The sequence below is a fragment of the Anas acuta genome, chromosome 1, assembly GCF_963932015.1.
Source record: "Anas acuta chromosome 1, bAnaAcu1.1, whole genome shotgun sequence".
NCBI lineage: Eukaryota > Metazoa > Chordata > Aves > Anseriformes > Anatidae > Anas > Anas acuta.
Window position 1 is genome coordinate 109,338,152 of NC_088979.1, and position 18,758 is coordinate 109,356,909.

The 18,758-nt window shown below is 43.5% G+C and overlaps 1 protein-coding gene across 2 annotated transcripts; it reads left to right on the top strand.

Annotated features, from left to right (window-relative positions):
* The first annotated feature begins 765 nt into the window (after window positions 1-765).
* Window positions 766-16,731, top strand: STYXL2 (serine/threonine/tyrosine interacting like 2). 2 transcript variants are annotated; one of them, XM_068692244.1, is made up of 6 exons: window positions 766-941; window positions 1,513-1,645; window positions 3,954-4,048; window positions 4,625-4,856; window positions 5,580-5,797; window positions 7,974-16,731. In XM_068692244.1, the coding sequence occupies exons 2-6, from the start codon at window positions 1,533-1,535 to the stop codon at window positions 10,799-10,801; spliced, it is 3,486 nt and encodes a 1,161-aa protein (XP_068548345.1). In that variant the 5' UTR covers window positions 766-941; window positions 1,513-1,532; the 3' UTR covers window positions 10,802-16,731. The 2 variants fall into 2 exon arrangements, with proteins under 2 accessions (XP_068548345.1, XP_068548336.1); XM_068692235.1 differs by having other exon boundaries at window positions 767-941; window positions 1,516-1,645.
* The last annotated feature ends 2,027 nt before the right edge of the window (window positions 16,732-18,758 follow it).

Genomic DNA, 18,758 nt, shown 5'->3' on the forward strand with positions numbered 1-18,758 from the left:
AGTCTGAGCTATGAGTACACAAAGACTTGAGTTCCTGTTTCTTGGCTTTTGCCTGTTGTGATGTGGTGTCCCTGCAGATGTGGCCCCATCCCCATGTAGGGATGCAGCACTCAAGTAAGAAGCAAGGGGGAGAGGCACCCCCTGCCCAGAATGATGCAGCAGCAGTGGTATCTATGGTATGAGGTAGATCCGTGTCCTTTTCTACATCCTTTCTTCCTTGCTTGTTTGTTTGCAAAATGAATCAACAGTGGGATGTCACTGCATGACTCAGAACTGGAGCCACCGGTACAAGTAAATAACACTTCAGCTGTCATCATGTTCTGCCCCATCTGAGCCTGGCCCACAAGCTTTGCTGGGAAGTCAGTGAGTTGGAAGGGGAGGTTTCCTCTTTGAATCGGCATCAAGGGAAGATGCAGTGTACCCAAGTCCTTGCCCTTCCAAAATGGAAATTCCACTTGCTTCTAGTGAGCCTGGAGTGGCTCACCCTGCACTGTGTTTCCCAAGGACATCAGAGGTCGTACCGGCTGCTCAGGTTGTGCTCGGCAAGGTCCCAGTTGTGTGGAGGCTCCCTGAAGGCAGAGACTGGGCCTCACTGGTTCCGTGCTCTTCTCCATGTGCCTCCTGTAAGGAGGAAACGTGGGGAGGCCCGTCCCACAGCAGGGAAGGAGTTAAACACTTGACCAGCTGCCGTCTGTGAGGCACTGAATTCTTTCCCCCTGCAGTCCAGCAGCCAGTGCTGGGACAAGGCTATATTTAGAGAGCTGATAAAGGTTTGGTGCCGACAGTTGTCCTGCCCCTTAATGAAGAAGCCACAGAGAGAGAGAGGGGGCAGCTGGTTTCTCTCTTCCTCGTACTATTCCCTGCCAGGTTTCCTACCCTACTCTCTGGGCTCCTTTGCTGTGCCCCTAACCAGGACCTATCCCTTCATCCAGGCGCAGGCGGTAAGTGCCATTTCCTTGCTCCCAGCCTCCCCGCTTGCTGCCCTGTCAGCAGCAGCTGCTCCCACCCAGGGGGGTGGCAGTGGCTCCATTTTCATGGCCCCTGGGTGGGCATGGCAGCCTCCTAGCTCCAAGGACAAAGTCTTGAGGGGTAAAGCTGGCCGAAGCCGTGGCGTTGGCCTGGAGCTTGAGGAGCGTTTCGTGTTGGGGAGGCGAGGTCTCATGTTTCTTTCCCCTGATGCTCTTTGCGGTCCCGGTCTGGCAGTGTACAGCTCTGTCCAGAGACCGTGCACGGGGGGTATAGAGTTTCTGCCCCACCACCCCTTCCCTCCCGGCTTCCCTGCGTGCTTACTCACAGGCAAGAAGAGCTCCGGCACTTGCTGGGCACCAGCCAGGGAGCCTCACGAGGACACGGGATCAGCAGGCACCCTGGCAGAGAAGTCATTAGGGCTGGCTCACCACCTCCTCGCTTGGAAGGAGCCTTGAGCCCCCACTGCCTGCCCCAGTGGCCGGGGAACACCGCTAGCCTCGTGCCACCCGTAACGGTGCCGCGTTGCGTTGTGACTCCTTCCAGCAGATCCTCCCTCAGCCGTCATGGCCAGCGGCGGAGACTCGGACAGCGAGCAGGTGGTGCCCGATGAGGAGGAGGATGGCCCGGACGTGAGGGCGGTGCAGGCCCACTATCTCCGCAGCCCCTCGCCCAGCCGGTGAGTGTGTGTGGTGGCGGGCCGCCTGCCTTTCTGTCCTGCTCTCCACGGAGGCTCTCGGGTCAAGCGTGTAGTCTGTCTTTCTGCCCGTCGTAAGGACCTGTGGGTGTTTTCTGTCCATGTTGGGCCTTCCCTGCCCCAGAAAGTCTGAGGGTCTCGGGATCTGCGTTTGGTTCACAGCCATCTTTAGCTACAGGCTTTGGGCACTGAACAGGAGGCCGACACTGCATGAGCAGGAATAGAGTTACTGCAAGAAAAACAAGCATGATTAGATGTGTTTTCTCCTAACATGAGGAAAGAAATCATCCCTTTGTACCCCTTTCCTAAAGCAAAATGCTCTGTAGGGCTTTCTGTACAATTTGAGATGCTTTAGCTGAAGGCAGGGAATAGGATCTGTTGAAAAGAACCTGCCTCAGTGGTCTCACTAAGCAGGAGGCTGCAAAATATTTCCTATTAGTAACTGTGGGACACTGCAGGAAAATAAAGACAAAGTCCTTATTTCATTTAACTACACATATTCAAAAATTGTTTAGGAAGTTCACTGAGCTCACATAAAGTAAAATTAGTTGTTGATCCTCATAAGTCACTCTCCTCCTGATGACCAGTCACTCAAAATGAGCAGAAGCACCTCTCCAGTTTATTCCCTTCCCTTCCCTTCCCTTCCCTTCCCTTCCCTTCCCTTCCCTTCCCTTCCCTTCCCTTCCCTTCCCTTCCCTTCCCTTCCCTTCCCTTCCCTTCCCTTCCCTTCCCTTCCCTTCCCTTCCCTTCCCTTCCCTTCCCTTCCCTTCCCTTCCCTTCCCTTCCCTTCCCTTCCCTTCCCTTCCCTTCCCTTCCCTTCCCTTCCCTTCCCTTCCCTTCCCTTCCCTTCCCTTCCCTTCCCTTCCCTTCCCTTCCCTTCCCTTCCCTTTTTTTTTCTTTGCTGTTAGTACCAAATACAGTGATGAAAATGCCAAGGTCTTCTCCAAAGTGAAACCATTGAAGCATCCAGCTGTTTTGCAGCCCCATGGATGCTTCAGGCAGCTAATGGTAAAATCTGTGGCTGTGGTGGCAGATTATTGCGGACTGTGATCTTTATATTGAGCTTTGAAGAACCCTTTATAGTAAATGAAATTGAGCGCTACAAATTTGTCTCAGCTCTTGTAAACAAGACTCCCCATGCTCATCTCATAAACTGCCTAAAAGAGGTAGGAAAGGACTACTTTCGGTCATGGTTGACAAGTGCTGGAGCCCAGCGAGCCAACATGGATGAGCCCACTGAGCGGTTTCCAGTGGCAGTGTCTTCCACTTTGAGTATGCAGCATGAAAGCAGTTTAGCTGTCTTGCTGCATCCTGATTGCACATTAATCATCCTCCTTCTCCTACATTAATTAAACACAAACATTGCAAGTACAGAAAGGCTGCATTTCCAGATAGCTTCTCTGAGGGCAGCAACCTTGTACTAATGAACAATATAATCTTTATGGAAGAAAACATAGAGGGTGTACCTCAGGGAAAAAGCTGGGGCAAAATATTTTGTTAAGATGGTCTAAATATGAGCAGAAGGTTTGCTTGGACTGTGTGGACCCAGATGGGAATATATGCGTTTTCAAGACTGTGGCCCATTTTTTCTTAACAAAGATTTGTGTAAATCACTCTGTGTGCCAAAAAAATATCCTCAAAGGTATTTGTGGGCTTCATAGTTGTTTCTGACCTGCAGTTAGGCAACACTGTGTGACTGAAGAGCCTTAGCACAGGTTCATGCTGTGAAGTAACCAGTGTACTGAATACTCAGGTAGAGATTCATAGCCTACAATCACACTGCTTGTATTGCAGTTTGAGATAACTCAAAGGGTGCTTGCAGACAATTAAATAACAGAAAAAATGCTGGTTTTGTATCATAATTAATTTTGAATTGCTTAATAAATTCTAAGTAGGACAATGTTTGTATCTGTCTGTCAAGGTGGGAGCTCCTTGTGAGTTTATTCCCTATGGTCTCCCTGTCTCAAAACCAGACATTGATCCTCTCAACCCAAAACCTTCTCCACCAGTCTATTCACTTGCACCCTCTGCCCACTGCAGCTCCTCTCACCTGAGACCTGTCTCATCCTGCAAGCACTGGATAACAGGGCATATTTAAAGCCTATAGTATCCCTCTGGAGAGCAGTATGAGGGCTGGGAGAAAAGCTGGGGCTCCCCTTCTATCATCAGTGGATCCTCTCTGCTCCAGTTCCCTCTTGCTCTCCTCTGGAATGGGTAAAAGGACTAAAGTCACAGAGATGGGATCCCGGTGGAGGGCATTTACCTAATAGGAAGTGTGGTCGGTTGGCAGGTATTCGATAATATCGGACACTGATACAGAGAGCATCTTCATGGATCCTATCCATCTGTCATCTGCTGTGGCTGCCAAACAAATAATCAATGAAGGTAAGAGGAGGAAGTGTGAAAGAAAGAAGTAAGTAAGAGACTTGAGTTGAAGTTGTTTTGCCTTTTTCATCCAGAGACCTTAAAATGACAAAAAAAAAAAAAAAAAAAAAAGTGCCTTTATGAGCAAAATCATGCTTGAAGCAGAAGTGAAAATCACAAAAAAAAAAAAATACAGAAAGGTTTGGTGATTTCCTTTGAAGTTGTGCACTGAATCTGTGGCAGAATCATGTACTATGGTAGTGAATACAATTTGAATGCTTGGTGCTTGCTGCAACAAGCTGTCCTCTTCCATTCTTTTGGGGCTAAAATGAGTGTGCACTTAACTCCCGAGTCTTTGGCCAGAGCAGGTCTGTGGACTGAGAGGAGAGTGAGCTATGCTTTTCCCATAACTACCTATCTTGAGGCTATTGTATAAGCATGTACATGCATACGTTGCAGACAGGATGGTGTAAAGTCATTGAGGAAAAAAAAAAGAAGTCTCCAAGGGTTGTTCCGGAAACAAAGAATGTCTGGTCATCTGGTCATAGATTTGCTTTGTTTTTACATGTTTTTTGTTACATTGTCAATTTATTCCAGAACTGAAGACAAAGGACATCAAGGTAGATGCAGTGTGTCCCAGGATGTTAGAGTCTGCACAGCAGTTGATGGTGGAAGACCTGTACAACCGAGTTAAGGAGAAGATTGATGACACCAGCTTGTTTAACACACCATGTGTGATGGACTTGCAGAGGGCACTTGTGAAGGACAGGCTGGAGACCCCCAGAGACGCTGTGGATGAAGTCTGGCCTAATGTCTTTATAGCAGAAAAGTGAGCATCAGCTTCTGTCATCCTGTTGCGTGAGATTCCCAGTGAAGGGTCAGATGGAACCACTGAAGGCATAGCATATATTACATGCATCTAATACCTTTCATCCCCAGACAGCCCCAAGATGTTTTTTAAAACATTCTCACAAAGATCTCTGAGTGCTGGAAAGTAAATACTTGTAGAATACAGTTCAGCAGCTTTCCTATGCTAGTTTGATGCTTCAGACAATTTAGGAAAGGAAAAGGGAAATGAGCCCAAATTAAACTCTTCTGATTGGAATTTGGCCCTGAAATTGAGACTAAAGTCCTTCTTATGTGAAAGAGAATTAAAAAAGAAATTCCATAGCAAACACTGAGTGGAAATGGCTAGAAGGGGATAAGGGGATATAGTTTAAAACATCAATTATAGGGTGATAAAAATGGAGAAATAAGTAAACAACCTGAACCTAAGATGGCAGGATAATTTTACAACCAAGCTGGAGTTGAAACTGAGCATGCTGTGAGTGAGTGTGATACTGGTGAGTGCAGGTTTTTCATTTTCTTTTCCCAGCGAGTATTGGAGAGAAATATCTGCAGAACCCTCAAAGGACCTTAAGGTCTGAGAGGAGCTGCGTATTGGATGAGTGACGCAGATTGGGAATTGGGTAGCACTTGCAGCAGACAGCTTCTTTCCCACCTGTAATAGGTGCACTGATATCTAACATAATTATTTTTTTCTTTTCTGAAGAAGTGTCGCAGTGAACAAAAGCCGTCTGAAGAGACTGGGGATCACACATGTCTTGAATGCAGCTCACGGCACAGGTGTATACACAGGACCAGGCTTCTACAATGGTCTGAATATCCAATATATGGGCATTGAAGTGGATGATTTTCCAGATATGGATATCTCCAAACACTTCCGTCCAGCTGCAGAGTTCCTGGATGAAGCACTGCTGACTTACAGGGGTAAGAGGAAAAGATTAAACTGGTTCAGAGTGCTTGGGAATTAATGGGTGGAAGTATTACTCTGATAAACAGCTGATGCCACATCTGTAATTGGGTAGAGGACAGATTGATTGTTTTTTGCATACAGTTACGGTGAACACTTCTTGCCCATTTCTGCCATGCCTCATACAAAACAGAAAGGGGACAGACCAGTGAGAGGAGGCAGCCTGGCAATCCCTGCTGCAAGCCCCTTTTCTTTGGAATCAAACTGGGTGCAAGCCACTTGCCTCAGCAGCTTTGAAATCACCCTGCTATTGCAATGAGATGAAGCACTGCTCCAAGTTGTTATATTACTCTACGCTCTGAGTCTCAATTTTGCAAGGATGCTTCCTACAAAAGAACAGGCTGGCTTACTAGAGCCAAACAAAAAAAAATGGGTTGAACCCCTGGGAGTCTGCACCCAGGCTATTTTATAATTTGCTGGACGCCAGTTCTATGGCAAATGATACTTCTGTGGGCCTCCAGTGTAGACTGGTCATTTTGTAGCAACTTCAGGAGACAGTTAGGAAAATCTTTATTAAACCCAATATGAGAATGAACACCAGAATCGGTGATACTACTGTTGTGTTTTTTTATATGTATTAAATGCATTTAATTTCTGTAGAGAACAACGGGTTCCGTCTTAGTAGAAGTGACAAGAAGAAAAATGAAAAGTTTTGTTAGTTAAATTAGGATGTAGTTGCATAAGACAAGTTGAGCCAATTTTTATAGCTCACCACTACCAACAAGGGGAGGGACACTCTACTCTTCTATGTTATTACTCATAACTCCCATTTCTTCTCCGGGCATATTACTGATATGTACTTACTCTGTGCCACTGCTGACATTCATCAACCATTCAACTCACTAATACAGCAAAACCAACTGCCCAACAGGGAACGGAGGGTTTTTACTGGGCTAGTGAGTTAATCGGATCATCAAAGGGCCCAGTGAGTACCAGAGACAACACAGGGGAGGGTGCAGGGAGAGAGGGAAGTGTAGAAAGAAAGCAGAGGAATGAGATCTCCCCCTTTTGGTGAGCTGTTAGATAGGCTTTACTGGCTGTTAAAACACTGGGAAGGCATCTAGGGCTTTTGGTATGAAGGTACAAAAGACATATTGAGATTGTAGGAATAGGTACATTAAGTAAATACTTATGGTAACACATCATCAGTCAGGAAGTGGTGTTTAAACTGGCTTCATTAAGCTTCTGTGCAAACAGCACGTTGATAAATTGGTGTTTATCACACATCTGGGAACAGTAATTTCAGTTATTTGCAGTCTAGCAAAGCCTCATTTATGCTCTCTTCATATTTACAAGCTTTTCTTTAACTATAGTTTGCTATAAAACTAACTTTACAAGACAATTCTTTTGTGCCAAAGCTTAGTTTTCTACAAGAGATGATTTCTGTGTAAATGGCCATGAAATACAACAGATCCTCAGATTTGATTCTAGCTCTTGCAGTCACTATTGACAGAACAATGGGTCCCAGAGATACGGAGCATCTGTATCACTTTGTCAGAGTCAAAATCAGCTCTCTTCTGCTAATTGTTTGGTTGTCCTGTTCCAAGATATGTTCTGTCTCTGGCCACCAGCCAGTCTACGTATAACTATCTGAGTGTACCTTCCAAACAGCAGATCTGGAAAAAATATGATTAATTTAATATAAAATTGTATTTACATCCTATAATGTGCCTTATAGATATTAACTGATTTGCTTATCCTTCCAATACCTTCCTGGAGGCTAGTGCTAATATCTCCTTTTTCACTTATAGGGAAATTGAAGCATGGAAAGCTTAAATGTCTTGCCCCAAGTCAGCCAGGAAGTCAAAGAATACTGCATTGCTTGTCTTTCTAATACCTGTTATAAGATTTTGATTATTTGGGGAAGTGTATAGGTGAAAATATGAATATTGTTTAGCTTGTTTTAAAATCTGCATGACCACAGCTTTTGAGACTAATATTTTTTGTTCTCGTGTATGTAGATTTCTACTGAGATAAAAGTAACAATAAATATTTACTTGTGGTTTCAGGCAACAAAACATATAATCTATCTAATTTTTAACAGTATTCAGAGAATGTGTTTGTGCTGCATAACAGAGCAACCTCTCTCTATTACTGGAAATAGTTAATTACTTTTATATTCAATGTCTGTAGGAAAAATCCTTGTCAGCAGTGAAATGGGAATCAGTCGCTCAGCTGTGCTGGTGGCTGCTTACCTGATGATCTACCACCATATGACCATTCTGGAAGCTCTGATGACTCTGAGAAAGAAGCGTGCCATTTACCCCAACGATGGCTTTCTCAAACAGCTAAGGGAGCTCAATGAGCAGTTGTTGGAGGAACGAGAGTTGGATAATACTGGAGATGAAGATGTCACTCCTAGTCAAAGTCCTGTTGCCCACGCAGGGACATCTTCCCGGCTGTCTGGAGTTGGGGACTCAGAAAGCATCGTAGGAGCAAAAGCCCACTCCATCACAGTAGAAGAAGAGGACACCAGCAGCATGCTAGGTAGTCTTAGGAGCTCTTCATCAGTGGGAAAAACCAGCTGGGCCTCAAAACACTCCACCTTCATCAGTGAGGAGGAAGAGGAACGGTTATATGAGGAATGGAGGAAGAAAGAAGGCCTGTCTGTAAAGGAATCAACAATTAACCATGGAAGAAGAACATCACCAACATTTCTGGCTCAGGAAGGGGAACAATCTGAGGAGGATGTAGAACAGAGAATCCACGACTGGCAGCGCAGAAATGAGAAATACCAAATGGGGGATCCACCCAGGGAGGAGGATGGAGATTCCAGAATGGGAGGAAGACCTTCCCCATCAGGTGAATTTAGTGATGTTGAGAGTGTGAGCAGTTTTGAGATCCGAACCCTAAAACAACAGCTAGAAGCCAGTAGCTTTAGCAGGATGAGGAGGAGCCGCACAGACTCTGTGTCTTCCGAGAGCACTTGGGACATGTGGAACCAGAGGCTCCTGGAGATTGAGAAGGAAGCTTCTCAAAGGTATCATTCTAAGCATAAAAATACCGGGGAGAGGCAATCCTCAGAAACAGGAAGAGAGGAGAGGGATGTGGACGAGGAAAGTGTGTTTTCAGACAGTAGCTCGTTTTATAATTTCTGCCAAAAGAACAAAGAGAAGTTGACTCCTCTAGAAAGGTGGAAAGTCAAGAGGATCCAGTTTGGCTTTCACAAGAAGGATTTAGCATCATCCTCATCTTCTGCACCATCTCCAACTGAAGATGGCAGACAGGCAGATGGAGAGGAGACTGAAGGAAAGAGTTTGTCAGATATTAACCTGAGTGCTTACCAAGCTTGGAAAATGAAGCGGCAGAAGAAGGTGGGCAGTGAAAGCAAGGAGGAATTTGTGGAGTTTGCCAAAAGTGAAGATTCTGCTTCAGCTAAAAAGAAGCAGAGGCGTATAGAGCTACTTGAACGTTCAAAGAAAATCTTAGAAGAAAGCCAGTCCATGTGCAGCTGGGAGACAGACAGTACAATGAGTGGGAATATCCCACTGTCAGTTTTCTGGAGCTCAGCACCTTCTGCAAACGGTGCTGAGGATGCAGCTTCTACACTGAGCATGCAGACAAATCATTCATCTTTATCCCAGACCAGGAGCAGCACTGGGGCAATGCAGCCGAGTACACCCCTTCCCAATCTCCAAGTTGGCCCAGGTGACACAATATCCATGGCAAGCATTCAGAACTGGATTGCTAATGTGGTCAGTGAAACCATTGCTCAAAAGCAAAATGAGATAATGATGCTGTCCCGTCCATCGTCTGCAATGGCCTCCAGCGTAATGTCAGGAGACTTTGGCAGGCGTACAGATGATGATAAGGTTTCCCTTCTCAGTGCTCAGAGTGGCTCCTCTCTTGCTGCCTCTCAGCTCCGCCAGCAGGACATGCAGAGGGCTGAGTCTCAGTCTGTCCTGTCTTGCAATTCCTCGACAAGTGCAAGGACAGACGGGACTAGTTCAAACATGAAGACTACTCAGACAAGCAAACCACTGTACAGCCTCTTTGCTGATGATGTTGACCTAAAGAAGATCAGGAGGAAGGAGAAGGAAATGCAAATGGAAATGAGAGAGAAAATGTCAGATTATCAAATTGAGAAGGTGGTCAGAGACAATAAACGCAGCACTTTGTTTAAAAAAAAGGTGGTCAAAGGAGAGGAAAATGAAATAGAAGATGACACAGAGAGTACAAGAAATAGCCACAGGCACCCTTTGCAAGCAGATCTTGATAGAAATGATACAACCTTTGCTCTGTCCAGTCAATCTGCAAACACAGGTGCACAAAAGTCAGAACTAGAGACTGATATTACAAAGTGGCTCAGTGGCCTGAAAGCAGAGAAAGAATCATCATATCATGATCGAAGTGAGAAGTCTAGAGAGAAATATAGCAGGTCATCCAAAGTTAGAGAGATGGATTCTGAAACATCCAGTTACAGATTTTCAAGATCCCAAAGAGAAGAGCTGGACAGCTGTTCCTCCTATGAGTCAAAAGGAGATTCTCTGAGAACCATGTCAAGATTTTCCTCTGCTTCTGCAAAAGAGGACAAAAAGATGTATACATTCACAAGGTCAAGGGTCAGCGAGACAAGTTCTGGAGAAAAGAGCCCAGAGCTGCGTAGTTTCAGCCAAACACCTGAACCCTCCTTTGACTCTGAATCCCCTGAACCATCTACACAGAGTCGAGTCAGATCTCATCACGTGGAGGCGTGTGAAGAGGAGGCCAGGTCAGACGTGTCAGAATTTGGAGCTAAGAGAAAGTTCACCCAGAGCTTTTCAAAGTCTGAAGAGGATGGGAAGAAAGAGGCAAAAGTGGAACTAAGTGAAGAAAGATTTGCATCTAGACAGTTCTCTCAGTACAGGAGAAACATGCGGAAAGAGGAGGAAGAAGAAATGGATGATGATGCTATTATTGCTGCTTGGAGAAGCCGACTAGAAGAAACTACTGCAAAGCTCCGGCGGAGAAAGGAAGAGTGACCAAGAATCAGATTAGAGGAACACAAGCAGAGTCCCAGAGTCCCAGAATCACTCATCATTATATTTCTGATAATCCTTTGTGGTTTGTAGGGCATTTCCTGCAGATAGTTCTTTTCTTAATCAAAAGTGATAAAGGGAAGAGGTCAAGTTTTGGAAGTGTTTGTGGTTTTCAGAAAGAAGATGCTAGTATTAAATGATCAATGTAGGTAGGAACACAATGTTAGAAGCCATTAGGAGCCAGACGATGTTTCAGCAGTAAAGTCATGGTAGCATCTCAATTCAAAAGACCAATCAAATCCCATTTTGATTATTTCAATTTCCTAGTCTCGTTACAGACGGACATATTTTTTTTCTAGGATTTTTTTGATCATAAAAAGTAGAAGCCAACAGCCTTTTCTAGGAACTTGAAGAATGTTCCTCTCTTAATCAGTTTTACTTTATACCGCTGAGAAGATATTGGTAGGTAGGCTCCATTTTCTACACCAGTCTTATGAATGTCTACAGAAATAAGATTGTTCTGGGGAATACACAGACTGTTTTCTTTAACTGAGTAGCTGAAGCAAAGTGAAATACTAGAAAAAAGAAAATGCCTCCTTCTTTTCAGAAGTTCAGTGCAGTAATGAATATATTCCTGTGGTACCATTGTTCTCATTAGATGGAGTCATCTTTGCTCCAGTATGATTGGTTCCTGCTAATAACTTTGGGTCAACAAAGCAAAAACAAAGTAGTACTACCATCTCTCTAAAAATTGTGCTCTGATCTAGTTCAAGATTCAGAGTTAGGGCTAGGACTAGTGTTGGGTTAGGCTGGGTTTCTGAAGTACTGGCTTCAGTTTGTTGTATGTATGCAGCTCAGCTGAGTCTGCTTTTATATCTATAGTCAGATTGTCATGTCTTGATTTTCAACACGTTTGCCTTAAAAGAAGAGAGTGACACACAAACTGACCTCATAATAAAATGATGCATAGCTGAAGTGTTGGCTGAAGGCACTGTGCAAAGACGTACCTAAGGACAAAATGTATGCCTACTGAATGTGGTGCTTTGAAGCCTGCTTTTAGGAGGTGGTAGGTTTAGTTGCTGTGTGACAGTTAATGTGCTCTTTGCATCGTGCGAGCTACAGAGCCCATTTTTCAGAGCGAGGGAAGGGAGCGCAGCCTCCACGTTAGCTGAATAGGCTGCGGGAACGGCCTCAGGTCTTCCGTGCCCTGCAGAGCCTCGTGCACGTGAGAACTGATGGCTCTGCTGGGGCTGCCACAGTGTCATTTGCGGGGCTCATATCAAGACACTCTGTCTTTGACATGTCAAAGCACCCAACTCTTTGTCACCAGACAACTTCCTCCACCTCTCTCTTATAAACACCTAAGCCAGTTTCTCCTCTGGAGATATATGTTTGCTTTTCTGTACAGACCGTGCTTGGAAACAACAAAACCCTCCGGCAGAGCTGAATATAAAACAACAATGGAGGGAAGATGCTACAGTGCGGCATTGCTCTCTCACGGGTAGTTTTGTCTTTCGCTTTCTTGTCATCTCTTCTCCCCCTCACTGTGAAGCTTAGAGCTCACTATTAGCATTATGCTAGCACCTCTCACTGGTTTAATTGTGTAATATAGACAGTAATCTCCACAGGGCAAGGGCCTGGTCTTTATCCTTCTCTATACGATGCTATGCACATCAGCAATGCTATCTAAATAATGGTTACTGATAACAAAATGCAGCTGCCAATTTTCCTAAACTTAGAATCGTTTCTCTCAACTATAACTCACTGATTGGACATTATCCCTGCTTCTCTAAAGATAAAGATGACTTTCTGACAGGCAGGACTAGGCAAATGATAGCTGCTTATTGTCAGGTGAAAGGAGTCTCGAAATCAGGTGATTGAACAATAACAGGGCTAGAAAAATAAGAAAAAGAACATATTTTACTCGTGTCAGGATTTTTTTGAGTAAACTCAGATTACATTTTTGCAGTACATAAGGAACACTGTCTTGTTAATGTTTCGGGCATCCAGAGGTGCTGCAAGGCTTATAATGCACTTCTACTATGATGTAATATATAATACAATATATCCCTTACTTCTGCATACTTCCGTGAGGTTTTTCTTTAAAGTGGTGACATTTCTGGCTTTGATCCACATTCTGAGATTTTATATTGAATTTCTGCAATGTGCTAGGATAGGCATTTTCTGCTTTTCTTTACCTCTGGTAAAGTTGTTCTGTGCAAAACAATTTAATGCTTATGCATAACTGGAGCTTGCTTTAATTTCAATCTAGAAAAGGTCTTAAGTATAACCACGTGATCCGTCCTCTGTCTTCTCACAACAGTAAGCAGTTACTCAAGTTTTGACGGATCAAAGTGAAAGTGCGCAATACCTTCTGGCAGTGAATTTACTTTTTTATCAAAGGCTGGTTCCCTCTGAAAATCTCTCTCCTGCTTCCTAAGGCTGGCTGCTGCTCTCAACAGAAATGTCTGTCCTCTGCAGGTACTGTAGGGGGCATCTCACACTGTAAAAGATGAGCATCATATGATGTAGTAATTGGTTTCATTTTGCACTGCACAGCACAGCCTTTGTTTGGGTAGCATTTTGATTTAAACAGTAATCCAGGTCTGCCGCACAAATAAATTATTCAAGACCGAAGGGCAGAATATGGTTCTGTAACAAGGCTGAGCCAAACCATCCTGATAGCGAGCTTTGACCCTTCTGGGAAAGGGTTAAGTGGGTTCTGCTGACTCACTGAGGTAGGTGGCTTATTAGTTCGCTTGTCTAAAAGGGAGATAAAAATGGTTTGCCGGGGAGAAGCCATCTAGGATGCTGGCTGAGCAGTCATGAGGGAGAAGCCTTAGAAACAGCTGAACTTTATTTTCTTATTGCTTATATCCTTGTTAATAAAGCCAAACCCCCAAAGCAATAAGGGGGTGGGGATAATTTTGGACTCCATTCACTGTATGGCCTGTGCTTGAAAGCGAGTTGGGAAAGGCTCCAGCTCACAGGTATAAATTACATGAAACAGTGACATAAAGACCTTGCATGGTGAAAATATTAAAGCATTCAGTCATAAGACCAATAACCAGGAGAGACAGAAATGAAGAGGTTGAAGGCAGGCTAGAAAGTCAGGTTTTAAGATGAGAATTTAGAAGGAGGTAGGGAATCACTGAAAGAGGAGAGGTCTGCACAGACTGTTTCAGGTGACCAGAGCTGCAGAGGGAATGGTTTTTCAGCAATGACACTAGTCTAACATTAGACTAAAAGAGTAGGTAAGTATCCAAATTTATCTGGGAAGGATTTTTCAGCAAAGATGCACTGGGACAGATATTATTGCTCAGCCTCGCTTTGCTGCTGTAGGCAGGAAGGTGTTTGTTTTTTTTTGTTGGTTTTTTTTTTTTAGCATTGTGTAGTGGAAGGTGAAAGTGCAAGGAGCATCCATACAGTCAGTTAAGAATATAAACACGGGAACATCAGAAAGGCTATAAGGGGTCAGACCAAAGGTCCATCTGGCTCAATATCCTGTGTCTGGTGGAGACCAACAGTGAATATCTAGGGAAGAATATAAGAGCAGTGATATAAGTGATATTTCCCCAGGATGATCTCCCAGCTTCCAATCATTTGCAACTCAAGGACTTCATGAGCCAGACATGATATTTTTGTTTTTAATAGCCCTTGATAGATTTTTCTTCCATGGAGGTGCCTAATCATTTTTGAGTTATAGCCATTATAGCCTTGTACCTGTTAGCCTCCATGATCTCTCATGGCAAGAAGTCTTGTACTTACTATGCACTGAATGCTAAACCATCTGCTTTTTTCTTTCTGTTCTGAACCTGCTGCCCACCAGCCTCCTTCAATGCCAAGATACTAATCCCTGTTTAGTACCTACATGCTCCACAAGACTTTACCCACCTCTACCATTATGCCCCATCCTTTCCTCACCCACCTCTATCGTTGTGCCCCATCCAACCCATCCTTAGCTGTCTGTTTTTCAGCCTAATTAAGTTTCTCATTCCTCATTTGAGAGTTGGTCTATGTCTACGACTACCCTGACCATTCTTCTTTGAGCCCTTTCCAGTTCTACTTTATCTTATTTGAGATGAGGGACCAAATCCTCACACAGTATTCATGGTGCAGGTGCAGCAGGGATTTATCCTGTGGCATAATTGCCTTCTTTTTTTTTTTTTTCTCTCTGTTCCTTCCCTGTTAACCCCTAACAGTCTGCATAGTTTTTGGCTATTACTGAGCACCAAGGTGACATTTTCATGGAACTATTCATTATATCCTCAAAATCTTGTTGCAGGGTGGAAATGGTCAGCTCTGAGATCATCATTTTCTAGATTATTTTTTCTTATGTGCAATGCCTTGCTTTTATTAACTTTGAACTTCACCTGCCATTTTAGTGCTCGGTCTCCCAGTCTCATTAAGTCCTGCATTTTTTCACACCTGGCCTCTCATTTATAGTATTCTGTTTCCTAAATGTCCTTTGAACAATGTAGAAACTTAGGGTATATGGGAAGCAAAGAAGTTAAGGAGGGATACATGAGTGAGAAACACATTTGATGTTGGTCCAAGTGAAGTAAGAAGTAAGAAAATGATGAAAGCTGGAGAGCTTGGAGATATGAAGTATCAGAAAAGAGATGTAAAGACAATAGGCCAATTAAGGAGCAGGTCCACAGTGGATGGAGAATGCAAGACATGTATGGAAGCCAAAGAGGCTAATGCAAAATATTCATTTGTTTAGATGTGTAAAAATTTAGTGGGAAAGGTTATGGGGCAACCTCTTTGGGAAGGAAGGAGATGGTAGGATCTACAGAAACTATAAGTTTGTAGGAAATGGGAAAAGGACTGTGAGAAATGGTGACAGACATCAGTGGGACTTAAATGATAAAATGGCATCTGCGCTACGTTGGGAATTCAAGTGTGGAAGAAGCAAGTTTGTAAGGAAGTGGAAATGTTGCCAGAAAGAATTATTCCTAATGTATTGGCTGCATTCTGCATGGTAGTACTGATAGGGGTAGGGCTGTGGCCCACTTCCCCCCCTCCACTCTAGGATTTTCAGGGCAATTTGATTTATTGCACGTGGCATTAGTTTAGACTGGATGATTTTAAAAGGCGTTTAGCACCATTTTATACAGTTCCTTGAGAAATGCTTACACATTAGCTGTAGTGGAGAGCTAGCTGAATTGTAAGATAAAAAGTTTTAGCTGGGCATGGTTATGTTGCATTGTCTGCCTTTTCTTAAAGCATTTCACCAGGATATATTGGATATATACATTATAACATGAAAACATAGCATCCATGACCTTCCTAAATTCATAGACAATCCAGCAGAAATGCAGAAAGCATGGGATTAATATGGTTTAGGGCTTGGAAACAGAAATTGTATGCTCGTATGTTCCTGCAAAATCTCTTTGAGAGCTACCTACCTATTCTGTGGAATTTCACTTGTCATTTAGAAAAGTAAAAATGTGTTACATTTCTGGCTGTTTTAGTTGTGAAGGAACCTTCAAAAATGTGAACAATGTGTAACAAATAAACAGTTCTTTAGAGAGATGGGATCATAGCTCTGAATGGTGTGTGTGTATTGCCCCAGTCATCTCACCAACGCTTTAAGTTGTTTGCCTGGGAGTAATAAGTTAAATACCAACAAGTTTTGTTATATTGTTCTTCATGTAAAAAGTGGAGAGAGGTTTAAAGTAGGTTGTACTGAGGTTGTTCATTAGGCAACTAGCATTGCCAGTACCAGCATAATCAACCTAAATGAACACCCTGTCACTTTGCCTAACCCTATGAACATAAATTTTTTGGACATGGAAGAATTGTATATTTATATATATATATATTTTTTTTTTCTTCAGGAATGCCTTTTGTTCTTTGGTACATTTTATTGTGTTCAAGAGCTGATTTCATGTCACTTCCATCTATACCTCTGTTACAACCTTTTACTAGCTTCTGAGCTCAGTGTTTTTCTGTGACTGCTGCTCCTCTACCAAAGGGTGCGCACACAGGGAAAACATCATCTGTGAGTCACAAAAGCAAGTAACAATATGGTTTCAGTCCTTCACAGGACCAACAAGTTAATTTTGGAATGTCCATGGCAAAGTATCTAGGTGTAGTGGTGCCAAAATCACCTTAGGGTTAGGAGAAGGTACAGCCTGTCTGTGCTTTGAACCTTTCCCTATGAATTGTGTTTCAAGGGGTTTTATTTGCATGGATCTTTAAAATAGATAAACTTAATCCTTACACAAAAAAATGTAACTGCTCCCACAGATGATTCATACCTGGGAAATTTCAGACAGAATGGTTAACTTTTAGTTGTGACCTGGAAGACACAAATGAGTATAATGGAAAACTAGCTTCATTGTTAACTGTGGAGAGAACAATGTCTTTCCATAATCAATCAATCAATCACTTAGTTTTTTCCAGTGCACCCTTCATGCCAACATGCCTGAATGCTTTACGGTCATTAAATTAAATCAAAGAACACACCACAAAATGGACAAGGCCAGATCAATAAATCTTAAAACCTGATTCAAACTTACCAAGGACTCTGAACAAGTAACCATGAAAGGAAGAATGATTCCATTCAGAAGGGCATGTGTGCGGGTGTAAAACTGAACCAAGATGTAGCTGATGCTAGCCAGAAAACAAAAACATCTAAAGGAAATGATCATTCTTACAGCATCACCCAACTACCACGCACTCTACCCAGAGCACATGGTCTTAGAGCCTTTTTGGACTTCTGAGTGATGTTACAGAATAACTGTGGTGGTGAGGACTGTTTACAACTGACCAGACAGCTATATGCTTCAGGTTACATACTGCCTAACTTCAGATATTCACCTGTTCCTGTTCTCTGCATTTGATTATTGCAGGACACAGTATCAAAGAAAGATGCAGCACACGCCATCTGGTATTACGCATCGCGTGACTCCACACATCTTCGTGGACCATCCTAGCAATTTGATCTATGTAATCACTCTGTACTGGATGCAGATCCAGGCCAAGACCTTCAGCCTGTTTGGCAGAACCTCTCTCTCCTTGTTTGAGAGGAGAGGTTTATGAAACCACAACAGCCTTTATGAAACTACCAATTAACGGGAAGCTTTGTACATTTTGCTTGTACAAATTTCGCAGTAGCTGCCACAAGCTATGAGGGTTCATTCACAGAGCAGATAAAATGACCATGGGCCTAACTACATCCCAAACCAAATGCAAAACCCAGTTCTTCAACTTAAACTTGCCTCCCTCCATAATTTTGCAAGGCATGTGCTCCTTAGTCTGTGAATTGGATCAAAAGTATTGCCTAGAGGCAAAGGGTCAGAGGAGATTCCACACATGAAAAGCAAGAGGCCCTCAAGAGGGTGCAACCTCAGTTGCTGAACAGACACCACAAATAGGATGGATAAAAGCCCACATGAGACTCTGGTGTGTGAGCAAGCAGAAGCTGACAGTTGCCCCTCAGGAATACAGTATAAAGCTCTCACTTCTGCAGGAGACGTGATCTGAAAGTCTGCTTCCTGGGAGCAAGCAGACCTGACCTGTTGCATGGTGCTGCAGTTGCATAATTTAGTAGTTGTCACGATTCATCCCAAGGTGAGTGTTCTTGGTCGGTGGTAGTAGACAGATAAAATTTGTAAGTCATTAGGGATAAAAGGACCTATGCAAGAAGAGGTCAGACATTATCCTCATGACTGGCAGAAGGGGTCCATATTAAAACAAAGAAGGTATTTGATTTTCTTTTGAACATGGGCAGATGATTCCGACCCACCTGCCCTTCACATGCTCTGTCTCTCCCCTTCTCATCTCCTCTCTTTTGAAACAGATTTAAGTCCATCTACTTTTATATTTTCAAACAAAACTCATAAAAGGGCCATAAATATCATGACTCGCTAAAATGAAAGCTGTTTTCTTCTCCTCCCAGGAGACTCCTGCCAGAGAGAGACAGAAAGAGTTCACCTCTTTGAAAATTCCC